The 25881-nt window shown below is 43.6% G+C and overlaps 1 protein-coding gene across 2 annotated transcripts in view; it reads right to left on the reverse strand.

The window, feature by feature from the left end:
* The window catches only part of THADA (THADA armadillo repeat containing), a 782712-nt gene that overhangs the window by 616496 nt on the left and 140335 nt on the right, over window positions 1-25881 (reverse strand). For both annotated transcript variants that reach the window (XM_068233009.1, XM_068233008.1), the window contains exon 22: window positions 3503-3612. In XM_068233009.1, coding sequence (XP_068089110.1) covers window positions 3503-3612 — 110 coding nt within the window. The remainder of the gene's footprint in view (window positions 1-3502; window positions 3613-25881) is intronic.

Raw genomic sequence — 25881 nt, forward strand, 5'->3', positions numbered from 1 at the left:
CCAGCTGTGTTATGTACCAGTCTGCACGTCCAAGGACAGTTAGCTCTTTCGTGTACAGAATCTCCTCCTTCAGTGAGCATTCTCCTTTTTCATTCATAGAAGCTCCGCCCACTGCTATTTTATACACAGCCTTCCTCATCATCTTTAAGCACTCTCTTCCTTCATGTGCAGCCCTCTTTTCTAGTTACCCCACACTTTCATGTATCGGCTTTATCTACAGCAACTTCTCTTTCATGTGTAGCCCTCTTTTAATCTATAATACACACCCTCCTTCCCCTTTCATACCCAGCCCTACTTTTACATAAGTATCACCCATTTCCCATACAGTCCCCCTTTTATCTAAACCCCTCCCCCCCTTTCATGTGCACTCCCCTTTTCATCTACACATAGCCTCCTCTTTTCAGTGGCTGGATAGTGTAATGGTTTAGGGCTCTGCCTCTGACACAGGACATCTGGGTTCGAATCTCTGCTCTTTCTGTTCAGTAAGCCAGCACTTATTCAGTAAGGAGTCCTTGGGTGATACTCCCTAACATTGCTACTATCTACTGAGCGTGCCCTTGTGGCTGCAGTTCAAGCGCTTTGAGTTTGTCAGGACCAAAGCACAATATAAATGTTATCTGTCTTGTCTTTTCATGTGCAGACTGTCCCGGTGAGTACTTCCTGTCCCCCATACCTGACCTAATCAACTAGTGTGATGGCTCCCACCTCTGGTGTAAATGGGTGTAGTGTCATTGGGCCAGATTTATCAAAGGGTTACCGACAGTTGTTCCTTCTTAAATAGTTCTAACCAGCAGAGAAACTGTTCTGCATGGTAATAAGAAACTTCTTAAATCCTGCGTAGTAGTGGCAGTTTAACATGAATTTCTAGAACTGCACTACAGTTAAGAAAAGTGCAAATCCATCCCTAAACTGACGCAGATTAAGAAGCGCTTAATAGCAGTTCTACAGATAGTGCAGCAAGGTAGTCTAGGCATGATTTGTGAAGGGTTCCTCCCCCTGCTCCCAGGTGTCATGTGAAGCTGCTCTGTGCTTAACCCTTACAGCGCTGGGCATTGATGCAATACAGCAGATGTACTGGTTACCTCAGCAACAGCAATTTCCCTCACATACTGTACTGTCTGAGAAACCTTCCTAACACCTCCTTATTTTACAACAGTTTAAAGCGGAATGAAACCCAGCATTTCTTTTTTGCTCTAAAAAATGATTTACAGTATATTATATACAACCAGCATTTTTTTTTACTAGAACAGCATTCAAAGGGTTACACACAGGACTTAGAAGTTCAGTGCAGAGAAATCTGGACGCATTCAAAGTTGAAGATAATGTTACCTTGTGTTTAATTAATTGTATCAAGTGAGGAATGTGACACAAGCATCTGACTTTGCAGAAGCTTGTGGACACAGACAGAAACTCAAAGCATTTCTGCCTTTAATACATAAGTAATAAAACCAGCTATGAATAAAATGCAAAGTCAGCTTGCAAAGCAAAAAACTGTGCTTTTGGGAACTTTGGGTAATTTCTAAATGAATAATAATACTTATGCACAAATTCAAATATGATAACCGTATGGCATATAAAAAGCAGGAAAACATGTTTTTATTGAATATTTTGTCAGGGTTTTATACCGCTTTAAGAAGGAATCTGCACTAATTAGTGATTTATTAAAGAGAACCCGAGGTGGGTTTTAAAAATCCTAATTGCACACAGAGGCTGAGTCTGCATAGAATGCCCCGCCTCTGTTGCTATATTATTCTCCCCCAGACCCCTCCTGCCCTCTGCTTGCCCCCATAAATCAAACCGCCATGTTAGCGACACGCAGCATGTCGATAGCCGGTTGGTTACATGGCCACTGTCACTCTCTGCCACTACCCCGCCTCCTCCATATCGCTGCTCCCCGCCTGCGTCCCTTCCCTCCCCACTGATTGGAGGGAAGGGACGCAGGCGGGGAGCAGCAATATAAAGGAGGCGGGGGAGCGACAGAGAGTGACAGTGGCCATGTAAACAGCCGGCTATCGACATGCTGCGTGTCGCTAGCACTGCGGTTTGATTTATGGGGGCAAGCAGAGCGCAGGAGGGGTCTGGGGGAGAATAATATAGCAGCAGAGGCGGGGCATTCTATGCAGACCCAGCCTCTGTGTGCAATTGGGATTTTTAAAACCCACCTCGGGTTCTCTTTAAGATGTCTGAGACACTTCTGCACGGATTTCTAAAAACCTACCAATAGTTTGTCTTTGACACTCTTGATAACTGTCACCCACAGTTACATTACATGCCACGCCCCCTCCTCCACAGGAAGAGTTCACCACGGAAATCATGTGACAAACGGTATTCCAGTTTTTATACAATGAACTACCATCTCATTGTTTTATGGAATGACCTATATAGCTAAAGTTCTCTACAAGCAATTGATTTGGTATTTACTTTAATTAACCACTTTACCACCGCGCGTACGGATTTCTCCGCCCCTTTTTCCATCCTTTCACCCCCAGGGACGGAGAAATCCGTACTTTGCGCACTCCAGCCGCTGTCCGCGCTCCCGCTCGTAAACACGCCGCCCGCCGCTAGTAAACACGCCGCCGCCCGCTCAGAGATCAACGAACGGGAAAATCCATTCCCGTTTGTTGATCTAAGCCCCGCAATGATCTGCTGCCGCTCGGCTGAGCAGCGCGATCATTGTGAAAAAATAACAAAGCCCCAGCCTCTTTCTACTTCCTGCAAGCGTCCGGAAGGACGCTTGCAGGTCGCATGAAACAAATTGGTAATGTTGCCATCTTGTGGCCAAATAGTAAAACTACACCCTAACCATTTTTTACACACAAATAAACTTGTTTTACACAAAAAATTAACTCCTTACCTCCCACACTCCCCAATTTTATTTTTTTTTGTAATTAAAAAAAAAAAAAAAAAATTTACAATTTAAAAAAAATACATAAATAGTTACCTTAGGGACTGAACTTTTTAAATATTTATGTCAAGAGGGTACAACACTGTTACTTTATAAACTATGGGCTTGTAATTAGGGATGGACGCAAAACTGAAAAAAATGCACCTTTATTTCCAACTAAAATATTGGCGGCAAACATTGTGATAGGGACATAATTTAAACGGTTTTATAACCGGGATAAATAGGCATATACATTTAGTGGGTTTTAATTACAGTAGCATGCATTATTTAAGAACTATAAAGGCCGAAAACTGAAAAATAATAAATTTTTTCCCACATTTTTTCCTATTTTCCCATTAAAACACATTTAGAATAAAATAATTCTTGGCATAATGTCCCACCTAAAGAAAGCCTAATTGGTGGCGAAAAAAACAAGATATAGTTCATTTCATTGTGATAAGTATTGATAAAATTATAGACGAATGAATGGAAAGAGCGCTGAAAGGTGAAAATTGCTCTGGTGGTCAGGGGGTAAAACCCCTCAGTTGGGAAGTGGTTAAGTATACATTCAAACCCAGCAAACAACCCCAATGTGAAATGAACAATAAATCTCCTTACCCAATCAGCATTCCAGTCAGCTTTACAAAGCCAACATAAGCCAGTTCAAACGCCCCTCTGTGTCTGGACTGCAGCAAGTGGTGCTTAAAATATTCCCCCATCTCCTTAACCTGCGAAAAGAGTGGGGAAAAAAATCTGAGTTACAGCAGTCTAGAGAGACATGGGCCTCGATTCATCAAACAGTTTGTGGTAAAAATTTGCTTTTCGTTTTCGTTAATTTACTGCATGCAAAATTTACTAAATGCATAGTAGTATTCATTAATTTTTTTTGTGTGTCGGCTGCTGTTCGTTAAAAGATCGCTAGAGTTCGGTACACATGCAGTAGGCATGCGGTAAATACCGACGCTAGCGATATTTTATCAAATAAAAGGTTTTTCTAAGTGCATTGTGGGCAAGAGAGGTGCATTGTGGGCTACGGAGGCTGGGCTAAAAAGCTTTTGGCGGTACTAGGGGTGAGTTCATATGTGCTCCATAACATGTAATAGTTACAATTTAAAGAGAACCTGAACTGAAAATGATAAGTCAAAATAAACATAAACACGTCATACTTACCTCCCGTGTAGTCTACTCATCAATCTTTCTCCTCTCCTGCGTCCTGTTTGTCCTCTGTGATCAATGGAATTTTTTGTCCACCGAGCGTTCGGTAACACTTCATAAATCAAGGCCATAAAGTGGCCACTTAACGATAGAATTCAATAAACAATCATTTACGAACGATATTTTGTATGAACAATCGGAAATGATCATTAGGGACCACTAGTGGACGAAAATCTCCTAACCAATCCGATCAGATTAATGAAACCGATCTGCTTGGATTGGTTAGGAGATTGTTTGAACATTCATGTGATGAATCGTTCGTAAACGATCGTTTTGCAAATTGTACCATTAGTGGCCACCTTTACAACCAAATGATACACAGTAGGTGTAGTAAGATACACAGAATTCCTTATTACAGTATAACTTTTCTCATACATTATTATTATTTTTGTTTTATAAAGCTCCAACATATTCTGTGGTGCTGTACAAAGAAAAAAACATGGGATACATAATATAGACAATAGTATACACCGATATACAAAATACAGAATTGGTAATGACAGTGACAAAAGTAACATGATGAATAAAATGTATAACAAATCCCAAGTCACAAAAGGGGGAGAGAGCAATGACTGTGAGCTCATTGAAAATAAAGAAATCCACTTACCTGGGGCTTCCTCCAGCCCCCTGCATCCATCCTGTGTCCTCGCCGCAGCTCCGCTCCCTGCCGCTGGCCCAGGGTCCCCTCCAACGCAGGATGTCCACTGCGTTTGCGCAAGCGGCTCTCAGAGTCGCACTGACATCATCAGGACTGTACTACGCAGGCACAGTAGTTCTACGCCGGCACTGTACAGTCTAGATGATGTCAGCGCAAGCAGAAGCCGATGCGGAAGCCGACCTGGCGAGGTCAGCATCTCCACCGGAGGGGACCGGGAGCCACCGGAGCTGCGGTGAGGGCACAGGACAGATGCCATGGGCTGGAGGAAGTCCCAGGTAAGTGAATTAATTTACCTAAAGGTTTATTGTAAAAGGTAGAAAAAAAGGTCAGTACAGGGTACAAGTACACCAGGTAAGTATATTTAATATTTTGAAAGTGCTCAGACCTTCCCTTTACATGTAAGGGAGTTGGGGGGGGGGGGGGGGGGAAGACAAGAGGTGGGGAAGTATACAGTAATCATACCTAGAGACAGCATGTATTTAATTTAGGTTATCTAGTAGGAGTACAACTTGGCCAGAGGTGAAGGTCGGGGGGGGGGGGGGGCGCTAAGGTAGAGAGTGTGCTTGTTGGAAAAAGCAAGTTTTGAGGGAGCGTTTAAAGATCTCAAAAGTTGACATGATGAGTCAAGCACTGACAACCCTAGATAAGTAATAGAATTCTAATCTGTTTAGGAATTTGCTCCACTGTAGAGATCTGAGGACGACATAACTCAATAAATCAATATATTGCAAAGTGAGAAGTTACAGTGGCTTGCAAAAGTATTCGGCCCCCTTGAAGTTTTCCACATTTTGTCACATTACTGCCACAAACATGCATCAATTTTATTGGAATTCCACATGAAAGGCCAATACAAAGTGGTGTACATGTGAGAAGTGGAACGAAATACATGATTCCAAACATTTTTTACAAATAAATAACTGCAGAGTGGTGTGTGCATAATTATTCGGCCCCTTTGATCTGAGTGCAGTCAGTTGCCTATAGACATTGCCTGATGAGTGCTAATGACTAAATAGAGTGCACCTATGTGTAATCTAATGTCAGTACAAATACAGCTGCTCTGTGAGGGCCTCAGAGGTTGTCTAAGAGAATCTTGGGAGCAACAACACCATGAAGTCCAAAGAACACACCAGACAGGTCGGGGATAAGTTATTGAGCAATTTAAAGCAGGCTTAGGCTACAAAAAGATTTCCAAAGCCTTGAACATCCTACGGAGCACTGTTCAAGCGATCATTCAGAAATGGAAGGAGTATGGCACAACTGCAAATCTACCAAGACAAGGCCGTCCACCTAAACTCACAGGCCGAACAAGGAGAGCACTGATCAGAAATGCAGTCAAGAGGCCCAGGGTGACTCTGGACGAGCTGCAGAGATCTACAGCTCAGGTGAGAGACTCTGTCCATAGGACAACTATTAGTCATGCACTGTACAAAGTTGGCCTTTATGGAAGAGTGGCAAGAAGAAAGGCATTGTTAACAGAAAGCATAAGAAGTCCTGTTTGCAGTTTGCCACAAGCCATGTGGGGGACACAGCAACCATGTGGAAGAAGGTGCTCTGGTCAGATGAGACAAAATGGAACTTTTTGGCCAAAATGCAAAACCCTATATGTGGCGGAAAACTAACACTGCACATCACTCTGAACACACCATCCCCACTGTCAAATATGGTGGTGGCAGCATCATGCTCGGGGGGTGCATCTCTTCAGCAGGGACAGGGAAGCTGGTCAGAGTTGATGGGAAGATGGATGGAGCCAAATACAGGGCAAACTTGGAAGAAAACCTCTTGGAGACTACAAAAGACTTGAGACTGGGGTGGAGGTTCACCTTCCAGCAGGGCAATGACCCTAAACATAAAGCCAGGGCAACAATGGAATGGTTTAAAACAAAACATATATATGTGTTAGAATTGCCCAGTCAAAGTCCAGATCTAATTCCAATCGAGAATGTGTGGCAAGATCTGAAAACTGCTGATCACACATGCTGTCCATCTAATCTGACTGAGCTGGAGCTGTTTTGCAAAGAAGAATGGGCAAGGATTTCAGTCTCTAGATGTGCAAAGCTGGTAGAGACATACCCTAAAAGACTGGCAGCTGTAATTGCAGCAAAAGGTGGTTCTACAAAGTATTGACTCAGGGGGCCGAATAATTACGCACACCCCACTTTGCAGTTATTTATTTGTAAAAAATGTTTGGAATCATGTATGATTTTCGTTCCACTTCTCACATGTACACCACTTTGTGTTGGTCTTTCATGTGGAATTCCAATAAAATTGATTCATGTTTGTGGCAGTAATGTAACAAAATGTGGAAAACTTCAAGGGGGCCGAATACTTTTGCAACCACTGTATATTTGTGCATGTAGTTTGATCTACAATCAGCCTGCAGGTCATCATCTTTATTACTGGCAGACATGAAAAAAAAACAGCACCAACTGCCATCATCAATAACTACACCCACTAACAATGCGATATGCATATGCACAGATATACTGCTTGTTTGGCAGTTGGAAACAGATGTTATTTCCCACAATGCAACAAGGATCACAGAGTTCAAACTGCCAGGACCATGGTCCTGACATCACACTGTGGGAGTGGTGTCACCACAATATCAGCCATACAGTCCTCCCTGATGATCTATTCAAGAAAAGGTGAAGGTTTCTGGTGGGAAATGAGGTATCAGCTACTGATTGGGATGAAGTTCAAGCCTTGGTTACAGTTCCTCTTTAAAATAGGTGAGTGGGTGTGCCGTCTACAAAAGGGAGTTCCGAAAACCAACATTAGGTAATGATCATACAAATTATACTGTAAATGGCATATAAACACATATAAAACATCATTGTTTTATTGTAGTGTTCCATATTTTCCACTAAAAGCATGTCTAGAACAGACATGTCATCACATATACAATGCAGAGTATGATTAATAGATACACAATCGCTTCAGTGTTGTGGGGAACGCATAGAGAGAAGAGGAGGTGAGCGCAATTTACAACTCAGACTCTAACTCAAATAAAAAGCTGAAGGCAGGTTCACTTTAAAGAGGACCTGTAACACAGGATTGCACTTCATCCCAATCAGTAGCTGATGCCCCCTTTCCCATGAGAAATATATTCCTTTATCTCAGATTTCACAGTAAAGGTGGCCACACATGATACAATAAAATTAGCCAATTTTACAGCAATTCGATAAAAATCATTTTTTTTTTACTTGAAAGAAATCCGTTTGGATTCCCCATTTGTATTTGATAAAAGTTGATCGAGAAAGGTGGATTTTTCTGATCAATTTTTAGGAAAATGTATTGCTAAGGGGTAGATTGTCAACTGATTATTTGTACAGCGCCACGGAATATGTTGGTGCTTTATAAATCAATAAAAATAATAATATATTTACCCTAGCAATTGTCTCAGAGTTTCGAATCAGTTTTATCATAATTGAGGAGAAATTGAACGTAGGTGTGTGGTACATTGGTCATATTTTTGAAAAGTTACAATCAGTCAGAAAAATGTATTGCAGTTCTTGAATTGAACAGATATTTAAAAAATTGTATGGTGTGTGGCCACCTTAAAGTGGAGTACGATTTTCCTTATGAAAATAGAAGGTATTTGTGATAATTCATCTTTAAAGAGACACTAAAGCGAAAAAAAAATGATGATATTATGATTTGTATGTGTAGCTAGAGTGACCAGACGTCCCGGATTGCCCGGGACGCGTCCCGGATTCGGGGTCCGCTGTCCCAGGCAGCATGAGGTCCCGGGAAACGTCCCGCTTTCAGCAGCGGGACGTCCCGGCCTCGGGACTCTGGCCACTCTCTCTTCATGAACTGGCAGCGGCGTCTATAGACACCGTGCCAGTTCATTTCCTGCAGCCCCGCTCCAGCCTCCTCTTCCGGTGTCTGTTCTGACACCGGCAGGCGAGCAGGGCTACGGCAAGATGGCTGTCGAAGCCCTGTACTGGAGACCTATTTGTGTCTCCAGTACTGGGCTTCGGGTGCCATCTTGCCGTAGCCCTGTCAGCGCGGGAGACCAGAGAGAGCAGGACAGACTATCGTTCGGGAGATAAGACTGGTTACCAGCGATCCGCCCGGCGGATCGTTGGTAACCAGTCTTATCTCCCGAACGATAGTCTGTACACACGCCGGATTTCATGCGGAAACGTGCGAACGACGGAACGTTCAAACGACCCGTCGTTCGCGCAAATCCGACGTGTGTATGGGTCTTAAGTTAGTCCTGGAGAGGGCTGTTATCTGACTTTTATTATCTCAACTGTTCCTGGACTATTTACTTTTCCTCTGCTAGAGGAGAGGTCATTACTTCACAGACTGCTCTGAAAGACTCATTTTGAATGCTGAGTGTTGTGTAATCTGCACATATTATAGAATGATGCAATGTTAGAAAAAAAACACTATATACCTGAAAATAAAAGTATGAGAATATTTTCTTTGCTGCTAATCTTCTAGTAATTATTCATAGTACACAACCAATTCACTATATCATATATTTTTTTTCGCTTCAGTGTCTCTTTAAATAAACATCTGTGGTTACCCACAATGCACCACTACTGAATATGCAAATGATCTCTTTATGCCCCTGAAGCCAGGGAAGCATCCAGAACCGCTGGTGTATAGCAGGCATATAGCTTTTAAAACAAAGCCACATCAACCCCACACCCTGTTTCAGACTGATAGTCCTCCTCAGTGCATTGCAGGGACTGAAATGGCTCTATGTTATAGGGATTGGACCAGTACAACAGAGTAACCAAGCACCCCGAGCTGCTACTCTACAGTAAAGCCGATATGTTTAATTATGCCTATGAGGGCACCCTAATATTTTCAAAGCGGGTTGGTTAAAGAGAACCTGAACTGAAAAAAAAAAGTCAAAATAACCATACACCGGTCATACTTACCTCTTGAGTAGTCTACTCATCAATCTCTTTCTCCTCTCCTGCATCCCATTTGTCCACTGTGATCAATGGAATTCTCCGTCCTCCATTTTAAAAATGGCCATTACCCCATAACAGCTTCCTGGTCAGCACACTTAAAGGGACTCCGAGCAGTGCAGAAACTATGGAAAGATGCATATCATTTTAAAGCTCTCTTTCTCCTCTTTCCAATGATATACAAACCGCCGCCCTACGCCTTTTAGTTTTCGCTATTTTCGCGATCAAAATTCCCGCGGCCACGATTTCGATCGCGAAAAAGACTTTTTCCTAAATTCAGCAGCTCCATTCTGCAGAAAAAGTCGTCATGTGTAATACAAGCACGGTGGCGTAGTGGTTAGCTCTCTCGCCTTGCAGCGCTGGGTCCCTGGTTCGAATCCCAGCCAGGGCACTATCTGCAAAGAGTTTGTATGTTCTCTCCGTGTCTGCGTGGGTTTCCTCCGGGCACTCCGGTTTCCTCCCACATTCCAAAAACATACGGATAAGTTAATTGGCTCCCCCTAAAAATTGGCCCTAGACTACAGTACTTACACTACATAATATAGACATATGGCAATGGTAGGGATAAGATTGTGAGCTCCTTTGAGGGACAGTTAGTGACAAGATATATATATACACTGTACAGCGCTGCGTAATATGTCGGCGCTATATAAATACTCAATAATAATAATAATAATACAATGTAACTATGGAAAGATGGATATCATTTTAAAGCCTCTTTTTCTCCTCTTTCTGGCGACACCTAAATTGTCGCCCTACGACTTTTAGTTTTCTCTATTTTCGCGACCGCTGCAATTTCGTTGGCGAAAATATCGAAAACTAAAAGGCGTAGGGTGGCGTTTTTTATATCATTGGAAAGAGGAGAAAGAGAGCTTTAAAATGATATGCATCTTTCCATAGTTTCTGCACTGCTCGGAGTCCCTTTAAGCTGTAATATCACCCACTTGAGCCATAGGGAAATATGGACATTACCTTGTACTTCCAATTGTAACTGATAGCTGCTGATATATAACTGACAGGAACTGGCATATTTCAGTTCTGACAAAATGTTGTCAGAACTGGAAGGGATCACTGTAAGAAGAAAATGGTGAGCTTCTGAGAGGAACGGACGGTGAGCTAAGTATATAATATTTATTTGCAGCTACATCATGTATTTTAAATAATTTTACTCGCTTCAGGTTCCCTTTAAGGTTAGCATGTGGGGCGTGGCATGGAGGACGGTTAATGTTAGCCGTGGGAGGGGAGGAAGGTTAAGGGTTAGACGTGGGGGATGGGGGTAGTAAAGGTTAGGCACGGGGGAGGTGGTTAGGTTTAGGCATCGTAGAAGGCGGGTTCTGTGTGAGTGTAGGGTTAGGCTTTAATGTAGTAAAACATTGGTACATTTGACAAACATATTACGAATGAAAAATAGCCCTGTAAAATATTGGTAAAACACCGATATTATACCATCGGCGATTCTCGAGCGCCCAATTTTCACGGCGCCTCTTTTTCATGCACGCAGTTGAACAGGTCACTTTAAGTATTTAAAAAGTGTTGCATGAAAAACACTAACACTGTAGTGTCATTCTATTAAAACAACTTTTACATGATGTGCTGTATATTAATTTATTTCAAAGATCCTTTTTTTATAGATATACACATGCACAGAGGGAGATGCTGGTTGCTTGACAGTTGGAAACAGCTGCTATTTCCCAAAATGCAACAAGGCTCACAGACAGGAAACTGTCAGAACCATGGTCATGACATCACACTGTGGGAGGGGTTTCACTGCAATACCAGCCATACAGAGCCCCTGATAATCTATCAGAGAAAAGGTAGAGATTTCTCATGGGAAGGGGGGTGTCGGCTATTGATTGGGATGAAGCTCCCAGCATTCTCCCTAGAATTGAGCTCAATCCTGGGTTACAGTTCCTCTTTAAAAATAACCAAACTGCTCAGTCACGGAGCGTAAAGAATGTCAGGCCTGCAGAATAAACCAGCATGCTCTGGCCGATAAACGAGACATCTGCGGAGCGTCAGGTCTCATAAAATTCACAGGAATTCAACATTCCTCATTTGCTCACCGCTGCAAACTTGATAAGAGAATCACTAGAAAATATGAATCATCTGTAGAGAGAGAATGAGAGGGAGATGGAGGAGAACAAGCGATGGGAGAGATAAGGAGCGGTCAAGCTGCTGCAATCTTGATAACACACAATGTAGAGCTGCTGGTACCACTTGGCGCCCCCGCTGATAAGATGCCATTTTCTTGAGTATTACAGAGTGCCAAGGCGAGAAGTAAGAGGGAGGCATGGTAGGCAGAGAGATGCAGCTCACAAAAATGCATGGACAACCTCGTGACGTCTGCTTCGTGCCAATTTCTGATAAACGCAGCCAGAGATGTAACAACAGACAATAGAGAGCCCACAATAGTGTAGACAGAAGACTCGGCTGATTCGAATCAGTTAAGGAGACACAGAAGTCTCTTTTTTTTTTACCTCATTTTATGCTTAAAGAGGAACTCCAGGGAAAATAATGTAATGAACAAAAGCGCTTCATTTTTACAATAATTATGTATAAATGATTTAGTCGGTGTTTGCCCATTGTAAAATCTTTCCTCTCCCTGATTTACATTCTGACATTTATCACATGGTGACATTTTTACTGCTGGCAGGTGATGTCAGTGGAAGGAGATTCTGCTTGCTTTTTTGGCAGTTGGGAACAGCTGTAAACCGCCATTTCCCACAATGCAACGAGGTTCACAGACAGGAAGCTGCCAGGACCATGGTCCTCAGAGTTTCTTGTGGGAGGGTTTTCACCACAATATCAGCCATACAGAGAGCCCTGATGGTCTGTTTGTGAAAAGGAAAATATTTCTCATGGGAAAGGGGGTATCAACTGCTGATTGGGATGAAGTTCAATTCTTGGTTACGGTTTCTCTTTAAGTCCTCTTCAGCATTAAGTTCTAAGCGGATTCACCACATTTGCACTGCAGAACAAGTGATTTATAGCAGAGAAATAGACCTGCAAAGTTCCACGACTTTACAGGTTGCAGATTTAGCTGCCCGGCGGAGGCAGAGCTTTGTGCAGTAGTTCTGCCTCCTATCCAGTCAATGTCCACCGATCTCCACCTTTCCCCACCGCTCTCAATAAAAGAAGAAAGAGGCGGGGAGAGGTGGAGATTGATTGGAAAGGAGGCAGAGCTACTGCGCACAGCTCTGCCTCTACCTGGAAGGAGGATCTGAGAGCCCAGGAACTTTAATAGGCTATTTCTCTGCTATAAATCAGTCATTCTGCCACGAGAATGCAGCGAATACGCTTAGAATTTAATGCTGAAGAGGATTTAAGCAGAAACTCAGGTAAAACAAAAAAAGACTTCAGTGTCTCTTTGAGAACAATCATTTATTTCTTACTCTAAAAAATTGCTGTGACGCGATCCACGGGTCTACAGGACAAATAAGAGGCGTTGTATTTGTCCTGATGGATTTAAAGTTGTTCCTTTTTGTATTTGCCTGAGGAAGTGGGCTGTAGACCAGCTAAACGAGTTGCAGCAATTTTTTGGAGTAAGAAATAAAGGATTATTCTTAACGGATTTGAGTATGTCAAGTCTTTTATAAGGAGGCAAGTCCACCAGTATCCCCCCTTTTTAAACAGTTTTGAATATATTTTATACTGGCCCCTCTGTTTCCACAAAAGCAGTCAGAAAGGTGGTACGGTTAATAAACTTGCGCCATGATGAATAATTATCAACATGTAACTATTGTTTTATGCAACTGTCTATGGTTGAGTGACAACCACATATGTGTGAGCCTGTCTAGAATTATGTCCCAGAAACATCTAGTGCTGTAGCCATTCTCTCTCCTGAAGGACTGAATGGAAGTGCAGATAAGTGACTAGTGTTGCCATTGCCACACAAAATACAAAAAGTACCAGGGCTCAACCATCCCAGAACCACTCCTTATGCCTCTTTCACATTTGCCAGTCACAAGCACAATTTGCGTGCAATCAAATTGCAGCTAAATTGCAGTTATTCGTGGTAAACTTGTACAGAGGCATCAGTAACTGTAAAAAACAGTATAAAATGGGATATAGGGATGGACTTAGCGAAGACACAAACATGCCGGTTTCAGTTTTAAGGGGAACTTCAGCCTAAACAAACATACTGTCATTAAGTTACATTAGTTATGTTAATTAGAATAGATAGGTAATATAATCTCTTACCCACCCTGTTTGGGGGCAGCCATCTTTTTGGTTGAAAGGAGGTGACAGGGAGCAGGAGACACAGTTCCAACTGTCCTGTGTCCTGATCACCCCTCCCAGCTGCACACGTTAGGCTTCAAATGTCAAATTCAAATTGTAAAAAAAAAAATATTGCACCGGAACAAGAACAAAATCAGAAATCCCATCATGCTTTGCACAGCATCAGGGGAAAAAGCCCAGGCAGTTTTCTTCTGTGCAGCTAAAAATGAGGCTTGTATAAGAGAAACAAAGTTCTGATGCTGTGAAACTGTTAAAGAAACACCAAGCCTTTTCAGTGCTGCAGAGTCGATTTTTAGTCCGGAGGTTCACTTTAACAAAAAACTTATAACTTAATAGACTACTCCACGGTGCAATGCATTTTGCAGGTGCAATCCTGCTTCATCAGGCAATTAAAGGAGCAACTTGATAGGGTTCTCAGAAGAAAAAGCATCTCTGTATTGCAGCGTTTGTAACACCGCAAGTGTCAGCGCGTGACACGCAGAGTCGTTACCTGGCGAAAGAAAAATGTGGCATGTCGCGTCAGCAGTGTTCAGATGTGACTCCATGTTTGGGAGGGGTCTGGGGAAAGCACCTCTTCAACACCGGTACCATGTGCCAGAGATAACTTTACTAGCAGCAGAATTACTGTTGCATGTTAAAGCAGGATTGTCCGCCACAAAATCAAATTCCATTGTATGTGTTCATTACGCAGTGTACAACCTGACCCTGGCTTTGCAAGAATTCCAATGCAATCATAAATGTTTCTGCTGTAACAAATCTCATCTCAGTCTGCCTTGGGTCTGTTCTGGTACATTTATCTCCCCTCCCACATTCCTGCTCCCCACTGATTGGCTGAGGGGAGTTCAGTGAGGCTGAGAAGGGAAATGCACCTCACCTCTCTGCAGAAGCTGTTAAAATATGATCTGTGCTATACTCACATGTGTTTACAAAGCAAGATAGATATGACAGTGCAGTTTCAAGGACAAAAAAGGGGTAAGGGAGGAAATGACATCAGGATTGGCTTCAGTCAGAGGCAGTAAAGATGGAAAGTGCCTGAAACAGTTTTCTCTTTATTTACTATATAAAATTCGCTGAAATCAAAACGAGGACAGTACAACACATACCGGTATGTTATGTAAGCAGAGCAAATATTTATCTACTTATATATGTGTTTTTTTCCTGATAAAGTATGGCTGACCCTGCTGCTTTAAATCATCTGTAGCTGTGAAGTTGAACGACTTTATTATGAATCCTTAACTTGTATTTGATACAATAGGAATAATTCTCACAGCTTCTGCTGTAACCTCCCCTAGATACTTAAAACATTTTCATTTCTGCCTGAATCTGCTGGGGAAAAACAGGCTCAGACACAATACACGGAACCGCTATGTGAAATAACAGTGATGTGTGGGAACAGAAGCTGTATGTGGAACAAGATAACCTTTCAGAAGCTGCAGTCAGATTAGAAGCAGAGCTGAAAACATCCCATTACCGCCACTGACAGAGCAGGACAGCTGTTACCTGTCAGAGCAGAGGCCTCCATCCAGCGCAGGAGGCTGCCACGTCTCCCAACTCACAGGCCACGCTGCTTCCATGGAACGAATTTCGCCTCAGCTGCTGTAGATAACCTTTGGTCAATCTCACTTTGGCAATTACCATAAAGCTCACGGGAGTTAGAAATGGAGGAAGGAGGCATCTAAGGGGCATGCAAAAAGGTGCCTGTAAAAAAGTGTGCAGGGGATTGCTGCCAGTAGAATATTGCTTAAAGTGATCCAGAGACGAAGCACCCTCATGTATTTACCATATATATCAGTGTGAATATTAGAGAAAACATCTACCCTGCTCTCCGTTTCATTCTTCACTGCTCAGCCTGCTTGTTATCAGCCCTGATAAAATCCCTGACTGAGCATTCAGTCTGCCTTTGCTCAGGAATCATTATAGCTGAGTCTGTCTTCTCTGATGTCTTTTCAAGCCCAAGCATGCTCCCTTCTGGCTCTACTATAATGACTCCTGAGCAAAGCCAGACTGAATGCTCAGTCAGGGATTTTATCAGGACTGATTAGAAGCAAGCTGAGCAGTGAAGAATGAAACAGAGAGTAGGGTAGGTGTTTTCTCTAATGTTCCCACTGATATATATGGTAAAATACATGAGGGTGCTTCGTCTCTGGTTCCCTTTGAATAGTAATAGTAAAATATCGGTAATCTTTACTAAAATGTTATTATGGCTAAACCTAACCCTTCTCTGACACAGAACCCTCCATTACCGAGGCCTAACCACCTTGGTGGCCTCTAACACCAGCCTCTCTGTTGGTGCCTAACCCAAACTCCCCCTGGTGGCGCCAAATCCTAACCCCTCCCTGTGCCTGAACCTTAACCCTCCTCCCCCCGTACGTAATTTAGGTGCTGCCAAAGATCGCAATGTAAATTGCGGCTATGCTGGTGCCAACTGCCTGATCTGGGCGCCGGAAGCACTGGAGTTCGGCTACTGTACAGCCAAACTCCATGGACTCCAATGAGCGGCGAAGCTCTGTAGGCGGTGCCATGTATCTAAATACTGCATATCGTCAGATTGGATCAGTAAGCAGCAATGTAGTCGAATTCTTGAGATTGGTGTAGGCAGCGGTGTGGGTAAGTAGCTGGGTGCGCCCTTGCCTATCAGTGTTCGGTGTAGGTAGGGGGGGGATTAGTGGTTGGCATACGTAGGGAAAGGTTAGTGTTAGGCGTATATATGAAAAGGCCATGGGAAAGTTGAACCACTTCACCTCCCACAGCACGAGCATCTACGTCCCTGTATATAAACAAATATAAACACCTGTAAGCACGTGGTTCTGTCTTCTATTTTTAGAACACTAACTCTGTATCTCCATCTTGTGACCAAAAAGTAAAATTACATCAAATACCCTATTATACACCTTTGCATAGAAAAATGAAATACACTTTCATTATTTTTAAAAACCCTTGGAGAAGTGGTAAATGATGCTGTAACGCTATTCCAAAATGTCCTGCCGTCTTTCTTTCCGTCATTCAGGCTAAGGCTATTGCCAGCACTGTTTTTATCGTAAGTGAGTGTCGCTGTAATCCTACTGGCTCGGGTGTGGTTCATGTTAGGCGTAGGTAAGCGAAAGGTTAATGTGAGAGATACAGTAGGTTAGGGAAGGCGACAGAAGATCAGTAACATTACTGGTATTCTACTACCTGCATTACCGAGTGTCTTAGATGCCTTTTTTAGATGCACAAGAGGTAAAGAGGCGCCTCAATGCTGCTGGCTACTGATCCTTCAGCCCCTGTATTGGCCTGAGGAAGCAGGCTTGGACCCACGAAACGCATTGCCTGTGCTAAATAAACCATTTTGTCATATGACATGGACATTATTGAGGTAAGCCACCTCATAGATGTCTTTAGATGCACAAAAGGGGTAAAAAGGCGCCTCAATGTTGCTGGCTACTAATCCTTTGGCAATTGCATTAGTCTGAGGAAGAGGGTAAGGACCTACGAAACGCGTTGCTTGTGCTAAATAAACTGTTTTGTCATATGAGATTGTATTTTTTTAAGGTAAGCCACCTCATATGTTAAGTTTTTAGCATTTTTAACCAAATTTAATATATACTTTGGAGCCTCTTTACCCCCTTTTGTGCATCCAACTCCCCACTCTACCTGGCCTCGCGTGGTGGACTCCACTGTGAAAGCCAGTTCTTTTTCATCAGAGAGAGTGACTGTATTCAGTCCAGGCTGGAAACCCCGAGTGGAGTCGGGTTAATTGTCTCCACCTGCTTCTGGTGGTCGGTTGCCCCTTTGCAACCCACCTTTGTAAGTAGTAATTTTGTCACTTACTATTTTCTCCATTTACCGAAACGTACTACGCTATCTGGGCTCCCATGGTCTCTGTGTCTTTTCTCGTAGGGTGTCAAGGCCGAGCCACTACAGACCGTAATAGGAATTACGACTATAGCAGAGCTTAGTGACTGATTTGGACATCATCATAAGGCGGAACACAAATCCCTACAACAACACTGTAATAGGGCCGCCAGCAATAGCTGGAAGCCGAATTAAGTCTTTCCCCTACTATCCATGGCAGCACGGAGGGGGAATAGTAATTAACACCGCCGGGGCTTGCGCAGGAGCCGGGTGAGCTGTTTATCGGCTTTACCCCATGCCCAAATCTCTCAGCGGCTATGTTATAGGTACGCGTCAAGGCATCCCACCCCCCTTTTATGCCTCTTTTAGATGTTCGCCCACTGTACAGGGCTTGGACAAACTAATGGAAACACCTTAAAAATCAACAAAAAATATTTTAATATGGTGTAGGTCCACCTTTTGCGGCAATTACAGCCTCAATTCTCCGAGGTGTTGATTCATACAAATTGTGAATTGTTTCCAAAGGAATTTTAGCCCATTCTTCAGTTAAAACCCCCTGCAGTTCTTTTAGAGATGACGACGGCGGAAATCGACTTCTTACTTGAATCTCTAATAACGACCATAAATGCTCAATAATGTTGAGGTCTGGGGATTGTGGTGGCCAGATGAGATGCTCAACTTCATTAGAATGTTCCCCGTGCCATCCTTTAACAATTCTAGCTGTATGGATTGGGGCATTATCATCTTGAAAGATGGCATTCCCCTCCGGAAACAGTTCTTGAACCATAGGATGAACTTGGTCGCCCAAAATTCCTAAATAATCTCGGCTGTTAAGCCTTCCATGAAAGGAAATCATTGGCCCGGCGTAATTCCAAGAAATAGCACCCCAGATCATCACAGAACCCCCGCCATGTTTTACGGTTGGGAGAAGGCAGTCTGGATGAAATGCTTCTTTCGGCTGTCTCCAAACTCGGCCGGAGGTCGGAAATAAGGTGAACGATGATTCGTCAGAGAAAAATCACATTTTTCCACTGCTCGAGGGACCAATTCTGGTGGTTTCTACACCACTCTAAACGCTTTGAAACATTTGTCTTTGAGAGCAGAGGTTTTCTAATTGCAGTTCTTAAGCGGAATCCAGATTTGTGCAGCTCCCGACAAATAGTTTTTGTGGAAACTGGGTTCTGTAGGTGTTCGTTCAACTCTGCAGTGATTTTAGGAGCCGTGGTCTTGCGAGCTTTTCTAACAATTCGATTTACAGTCCGACGGTCTCTCTCAGACAACTTCGACTTTCGCCCACAACTGTGCTTTGCTGAGGAAGTTTTTCCTTCTCTTTCAAAGGTAGTCATTGCTTTTGAGACAGTACCTCTTGAAATGCCAAGCATTCGGACAGTTTCTGTTACAGTAGCACCTGCCATACGAGCACCAACAATTTGGCCTCTTTGAAAGTCTGAGAGATCTGCCATTTTTATAAATTATAACCAACTTTTGTTTAAATATCTGTAAAAAAAACAATTATTTTAATTAAACATATCAAATAACAAAAAATAAACAAAAAAAAAATTAACAGTTTTGATTGCTTAAAACATGTTCACATAAATCATCGGGAGACCTTTCACAAAATTTTTCTAAAATGGTATCTTACACCACGACTTCTAGCACTATTCTCAACTAACAAATCCCCATTATGTTGGCGTAACTGCAACAAGATAGGCTCCTTGGTTCATATTCTTTGGGAATGCCCAATAATCTAGAACTTTTGGTTATTAATTGCCCAGATATTAAGCTATGTTATGCAGAAACAGTTTGTGGTCACACCACAACTCGCTCTCCTACATGTTGGACTCCTAGATATCCCTCCCTGCTTCCGTCTAATAGCTTCATAGACTCTATGTGTTGCCAGAGGACTGATACTATCCAATTGGGGCTCAGCAGATAAACCATCATTCTCAACACTAAAATACTCAATAGATTTTATCCTCCAGATGGAAAGAACCCTAAGAGAACAGAACTGGAAAATGTCCTACCCCTTTGACATGCAAATAGATTGGTCATCTTTCACAGTGGGACGTTACAGGCGCACGTTAGAGCAGCCTCTAACGCACCCCCACCGCACAGCAATGAAAAATCAATGGGCTGTTCACAGTGCCCACGTTGTGTTACACAGTAACACTTCACGTCAAGACAACGTACTGCATGCAGTACTTTAGACTGTTTGCACATGCTCAGTACGGGTGGTTTTTTTTATTATATTGGCGGAGAGGAGGCGGGGAGAGGCCGCTACGTAGCCAGGCACATGGCTACTTGGCATTCACTGCACTTGCAGTGTTTACTCTTTGGAGCGGCCGTTAATTTGCTGGCGGGACCACGTGATGCGGAGAGCTCAACTCACGTGCTCTCCGCAGCGCCTCCGACAGAGCAGGCGCACCAAGAGCTGCTGGTAACGCGGCTCTTGGTAGCGTCCTGCTCCAACACCACCAGGCGTTGCGTTAGGGGCACGTAATGTGCCCTATAACGTCCCCTAAACGCAACGTCCTGGTGTGTAAGTAGCCTAAATCTTGTTTCTAAACTTGTTTTAAATGTTTTCAATTTTGTTATAATCTTCAAAATCTCACTATATTCTCGAAATCATACCTCTTATCTCCGAAAAAGTACTGTTTTTGTGACTATAGCACAGGATTATTTACAAATGTTTTCCTCTTACTTTATTATTGGCATTACTATAGGCTCTTTGTTCTATACTAATGTTGCATTACCTCCAATGTTTCGATTGTATAAATGAAAGCGTCAATAAAAATTCATAGTTTAAAAAAAAAACATGTTAAAAGATTATGATGCCAAAATGTTAGGCGTTTCTATTATTTTGTCCAACTCCTGTATATCCACTGCAAGAAAATGATAGGTCCTCATTGGCAGTACTTCAACTCTAGAGATCTTCACGTAACAGACTACAGCAATGCAGGCCAAGGCTCCGCTATGCCTGTCTAAAGCTGCCTGCCTCTGAGAAAGGCGCATACTTAAGCTTCCATTTTAGAATAAATATTTTTCTTAAAATAAGGGCTGAATGAAGGCATTACTTCATACAAAAATATACCATGAAAGGCCGCTATCGAGCCGTGCCTCCTGGGAAAATTCCTGTACTTTATCCAGGATTTCAGCCTTTGTATTTCAAACATTGCGAAGTATATTAGCTGGCGGAGCAGTGCCAGGCCGGAGACGCTCGCGTTTTCTAACGGTCGCCCCTTTTGTGCGAGATTTATGCGAGCATTAGGTCATTTTACAGGTTCTCTCTGTGCAAATATTTGCATTTGCAAAGTTTAAAGAGCAGCTGAAGGTTCAGAATGTTTTTAGAAGCTGTATAAACGTTGCTCCTGAGATTAGCAGTGATGTTCCTACAGACCATCGCTTTGACCAGATTCAATGAATCTCCGCCCTGACACCGAATTATCGACACACTTTTGCTATACGGTGACCGGCCCTATCTTTAGAGATCATGACAGGCAGCAGTTTTTGGGAAAGTCAAGGTAGAGATGCGCTGTTCAGATCCCAGAGTGTGTGGGTTCCAGATGCTTCCCCTACCCCAGACGAATACCCCGTAGGCAGGGGCGAAACTAGGGGGTGTAGAACTGTTTTGGGGCCCCAGATACGAAACTTCCCTTCCTCCGATACAGGGGAGTATACTTCAGATCAGGTGATTTGGTGGCTATACTTGTTATAGGTGTGAAGATAATGAGGGCCACGCTTGTTATATGACACTTGTGATGTGGGCCCTAAAGTCATGACGGGAACCAAGGAGACGAAAGTGAAGGGGTGTGAAAATGGGGGGGGGACGGGACATGATTTGTAATTACACCACAAGGGTCACTTTATTTCCCTACAGGTACACTAACACTTATTGCTTTTTGAGCTGTGGGAGCCTTGCTGTGGGACAGGGTAATAGTCATTCCACACGCACATCACGCCTTCAGCACCCTTGACATTGTCCTCCCTGGTGTCCTTCCTGTGTCCCAGCCTTCTAGTCATCACAACTTGACCCTTGTGGAAAGTCACTAAGGTTCTTAGGCTTGTCCAAACCTTCATCTTCAAGAAGTATTAACTCGCTGGGTAATTTCTCCCACCCCTTGAGAGATGCCGCCGCAATGAGATAATCAGTGCTATTTCTGTGGCTGATTAACCTCCCTAGCGGTATAGACAGATTATCCGTCCAAACAAAATATGCTGTGAACAGTATAAACGTGCATACATATCAATACTCTCCTGCACTGTATACTAGACCCTTGCTTGACACATTTTGGCAAGTTACAGGAAAAAAGAAGTTTTACAAATGTATTTTATCACTTTTTGCACAGAAATCCTGGGGAAATTGAACGCCAGGGAGGTTTTAATACATAAAGGTGGCCATACACTGGTCGATTTGCCATCAGATTCGACCAACAGATAGATCCCTCTCTGATCGAATCTGATCAGAGAGGGATCGTATGGCCACCTTTACAGCAAACAGATTGTGAACCGATTTCAGCCTGAAACCGTTCACAATCTGTTGTGGTGGTGCTGCTGCTGCTGCCCCCGCCCGCCCGCATACATTACCTGCTCCGCCGGCGCGACTCCAGTCCCCGGTCACCGCTGCTCTGTCTGCGCTCTGGTCTCCAGGTCCGGCATGCCTCACTTCTTCTAGCCCGGCAGGAAGTTTAAACAGTAGAGGGCGCTCTACTGTTTAAACTTCCTGCCGGGCTAGAAGAAGTGAGGCATGCCGGACCTGGAGACCAGAGCGCAGACAGAGCAGCGGTGACCGGGAGACTGCAGTCGCGCCGGCGGAGCAGGTAATGTATGCGGGCTCTATTGCGTCGGTCGTCGGGCACTCGAACGCCGCTAGCGATGCACTCTTTACCCGCGGCCGATCGACGGTTATTTTCCGCACGGCACGATCGACGGGATCGGACGAAATGGATCGAAATTCGGCGTGTAGCGTGAACGATTGGCAGCAGATTCGATCCCAGTGATCGAATCTGCTGTCGAAACGGGCGCAAATCGGGCCAGTGTATGGCCTGCTTAACTCAACGTAGTAAAGAAAAAAAAATCAGCTTTATTTGAATAAGATATAATGATTTTCCCAGCTAAAGGCCATATTGATTTTTGGGGGAGGGACAAAACAGTCCTGCTATACTTATGGGGGGAGGGGGGGGGGGGGGAGATAACAGAGCAATGCATGCTACAAGGTATGGGACATACCAATATTTGGTGAAAGGGGAGTAGATGGCCAGTGTACTTGTTAGACAGGAGCTGGATGATCTTGTATTAACTTATAGTTCATTCTTTACTGTTTCTAAATTATAATTTGTAGAGATGTACAGAGGCGCCAAGAGGATAAAATTTGCTAAAATGGTTTAAACCGTTCGGGAGGCGGAGGTGGACCAGCCAACCCAAAACAGACACGATGCTGTCAATTGAGGTAATAATTTATTCACATACTCCTATAAACAACAACTGGCAACGCGTTTCGCGGGCACAGCCCCGCTTCTTAAAAGAACAGGAGTATCACACAGCTAGGGGTCCAATATAAGCTTGGCACCTCTGCCAAAAAAAGCAAGCAGCATCTCCTTCCACTGACTTCACCTGCCAGCAGTAAAAATGTCACCATGTGGTAAATGTCAGAATGTAAATCAGGGAGAGGAAAGATTTTACAATGGGCAAACACTGACTAAATCATTTATACATAATTATTGTAAAAATTAAGCACTTTTTTTATTACATTATTTTCACTGGAGTTCCTCTTTAAAGAGGAACTGCAATGAAAATAACAATGGATAAACATTGCTTATTTCTTACCATATTAATTTATAGATTATTTAGCCAGTGTTTGTCCATTGTAAAATCTTTCCTCTCCCTGATTTACATTCTGACATCTCTCACAGGTGGTGACATCTTTAGTCTTGTCAGGTGATCTCTGTGGAATGTTTGTATCTGAGAGTTCTGAAGCCAGTACAAAATATGCCTGCTCTCTCAGAATGCTTCGGGAGGAGAATTGCACATATCTAATCAGAGTAGGCTAAGAATCACAGGGAAGGTGGGGTTACATACAGTATACAGCAATATCTAGCTATAGGATGTGTTTCTGATCTTGAAGCCAGGAAAGTTTCTGGGTATCCTGGGCAGCACGGTGGCGTAGTGGTTAGCGCTCTCACCTTGCAGCGCTGGGTCCCTGGCGGTTTCGAATCCCAGTCAGGTCACTATTTATACAAACTTTGTCTGTTCTCCTCATGTCTGTGCGGGTTTCCCCCGGGCACTCCAGTTTCTTACCACATCCCAAAAACATACAGATACGTTGATTGGCTTCCTGCTAAATTTCTCCTAGCCTGCGATACGTACACTACAGGATACATACATAGACATAGGACTTTGGTAGGAATTAAATTGTGAGCCCCTCTGAGGGACAGGTAAGTGACAAGATTATATAATCTGTACAGAGCTGTGGAAGGTGACAGCGCTATATAAATACTAAATAAGAATAATATAGTTTAATGCATTTCCGATCTTACTCAGAGGTACACACCTAGCCGCTTACTCCGCTCTTCCAATGAACTTTGCCTAACCGCCCTCCGCATCACCCGGTCCCATGCACACCTCCAGGACTTCTCAAGAGCTGCTCCAACACTAAGGAACTCCCTACCGCCACCCATTAGGGCAGCCCCCTCCTTCAACATCTTCAAGAAAGCCCTCAAAACTCACCTTTTCACTCTGGCCTACTACCCCTCACAAGTGCTCTAAACCCGCAGCTGAACTCTGGTCCCCTCTCGTGTCCTTACCTCTCCCTCTAGATTGTAAGCCTTTGGGCAGGGTCCTCCTCCTTTTGTGTCCTACCTGATCATGCACCTCCATTACTGTGCACCAATGCTATGCATCTGAGTGAACCTAACTTGCCTAATCTCCATGCTCCCCTCCAGTGACTGACTAAGCATTACCTGGTACTCATACTGTGCTGCGTGATCTGATGTTTCTTGTATTCAGGTATTGTCATTTTGCTGTATGTCACCCCTAAATATTGTATGTATCCTTATTTATTGTCCAGCGCTGCGTAATATGTTGGCGCTTTATAAATACAATAAATAAATAATAATGCAGGGGTCAAAAACTCGCGGCCCTCTGTACAATATTTGGTGGCCCTCGCCGGCAAAAGCAAAAGAGACACGGAAGCGAACTATTTTACCTTATAGTTCGCTTCAGTGCTCCCAAGTAATCCGCCGCATCCCCACGCTAAACGAGGGCTGCAGAGCCCCCAAATCCCCCGGGCAAACATCCATGACTGCGCTGAGTGGCAGAGCTACCAGCTGTAGCTCTGCCCCTCCTGACGTCAATCACCGCCCCTCCCCGCCCCTCTCTGTGAAGGAAGAGTGAGAGGGGCGGGCAGAGGCGGCGATCCGCCGCGATTGACGTCAGGAGGGGCAGAGCTGAAGCTGAAAGCTCTGCCCCTTCCAGGAAATGCTGGCGGATTGTCCCCCGGGGATTTGGGGCCTCTGCAGTCCTCATTTTGCGGCGGGGACACGGCGGATTACTTGTAATTGGAGCACTGAAGCGAACTATAAGGTAGGAAACTTCATGTTCAGAAGAAATAATTAAAACTGTTAATAATGCCATTTGAGGACTTTTTTTGTGAAATCCCTTATGCGGCCCAGCCTCATTCTGACTTTGCCTCCTGCGGCCCCCAGGCAAATTGAGTTTGAGACCCCTGGTTTAATGCTTTCCACTATATGTCAGTTCCCATCAGCGATGTACCAGAACAGAGCCAGGCTGACAGATACGATTTATTACAGCAGAAACATTTATGATTATATTGGAATGCTTGCCATGCAGACTGCATGTAGACTGCATAACACACACAGAGCAGTAGGTGAATGGAATTTGATTTTACAGCTCACAATCCCACTTTGAAAAAAAAAAAAAAATTCTTTACAGGCAGTATTTCAACAGTTGTGTAGTCATAGTGTGACAAAAAAATTAAAAGTATCCCCAAGTCTTCACACTGTAACAGGAAATACAATAAATCAGCAGGATTTTTACCAAAGAATTACCCAAAAACACACAAACATTCCGAAAGTCCGCATTCTAAACAAATCGTACGAGCAATGGTT

Source organism: Hyperolius riggenbachi, chromosome 4 (genome assembly GCF_040937935.1).
Source record: "Hyperolius riggenbachi isolate aHypRig1 chromosome 4, aHypRig1.pri, whole genome shotgun sequence".
In the NCBI taxonomy this organism is placed as follows: Eukaryota; Metazoa; Chordata; class Amphibia; order Anura; family Hyperoliidae; genus Hyperolius; species Hyperolius riggenbachi.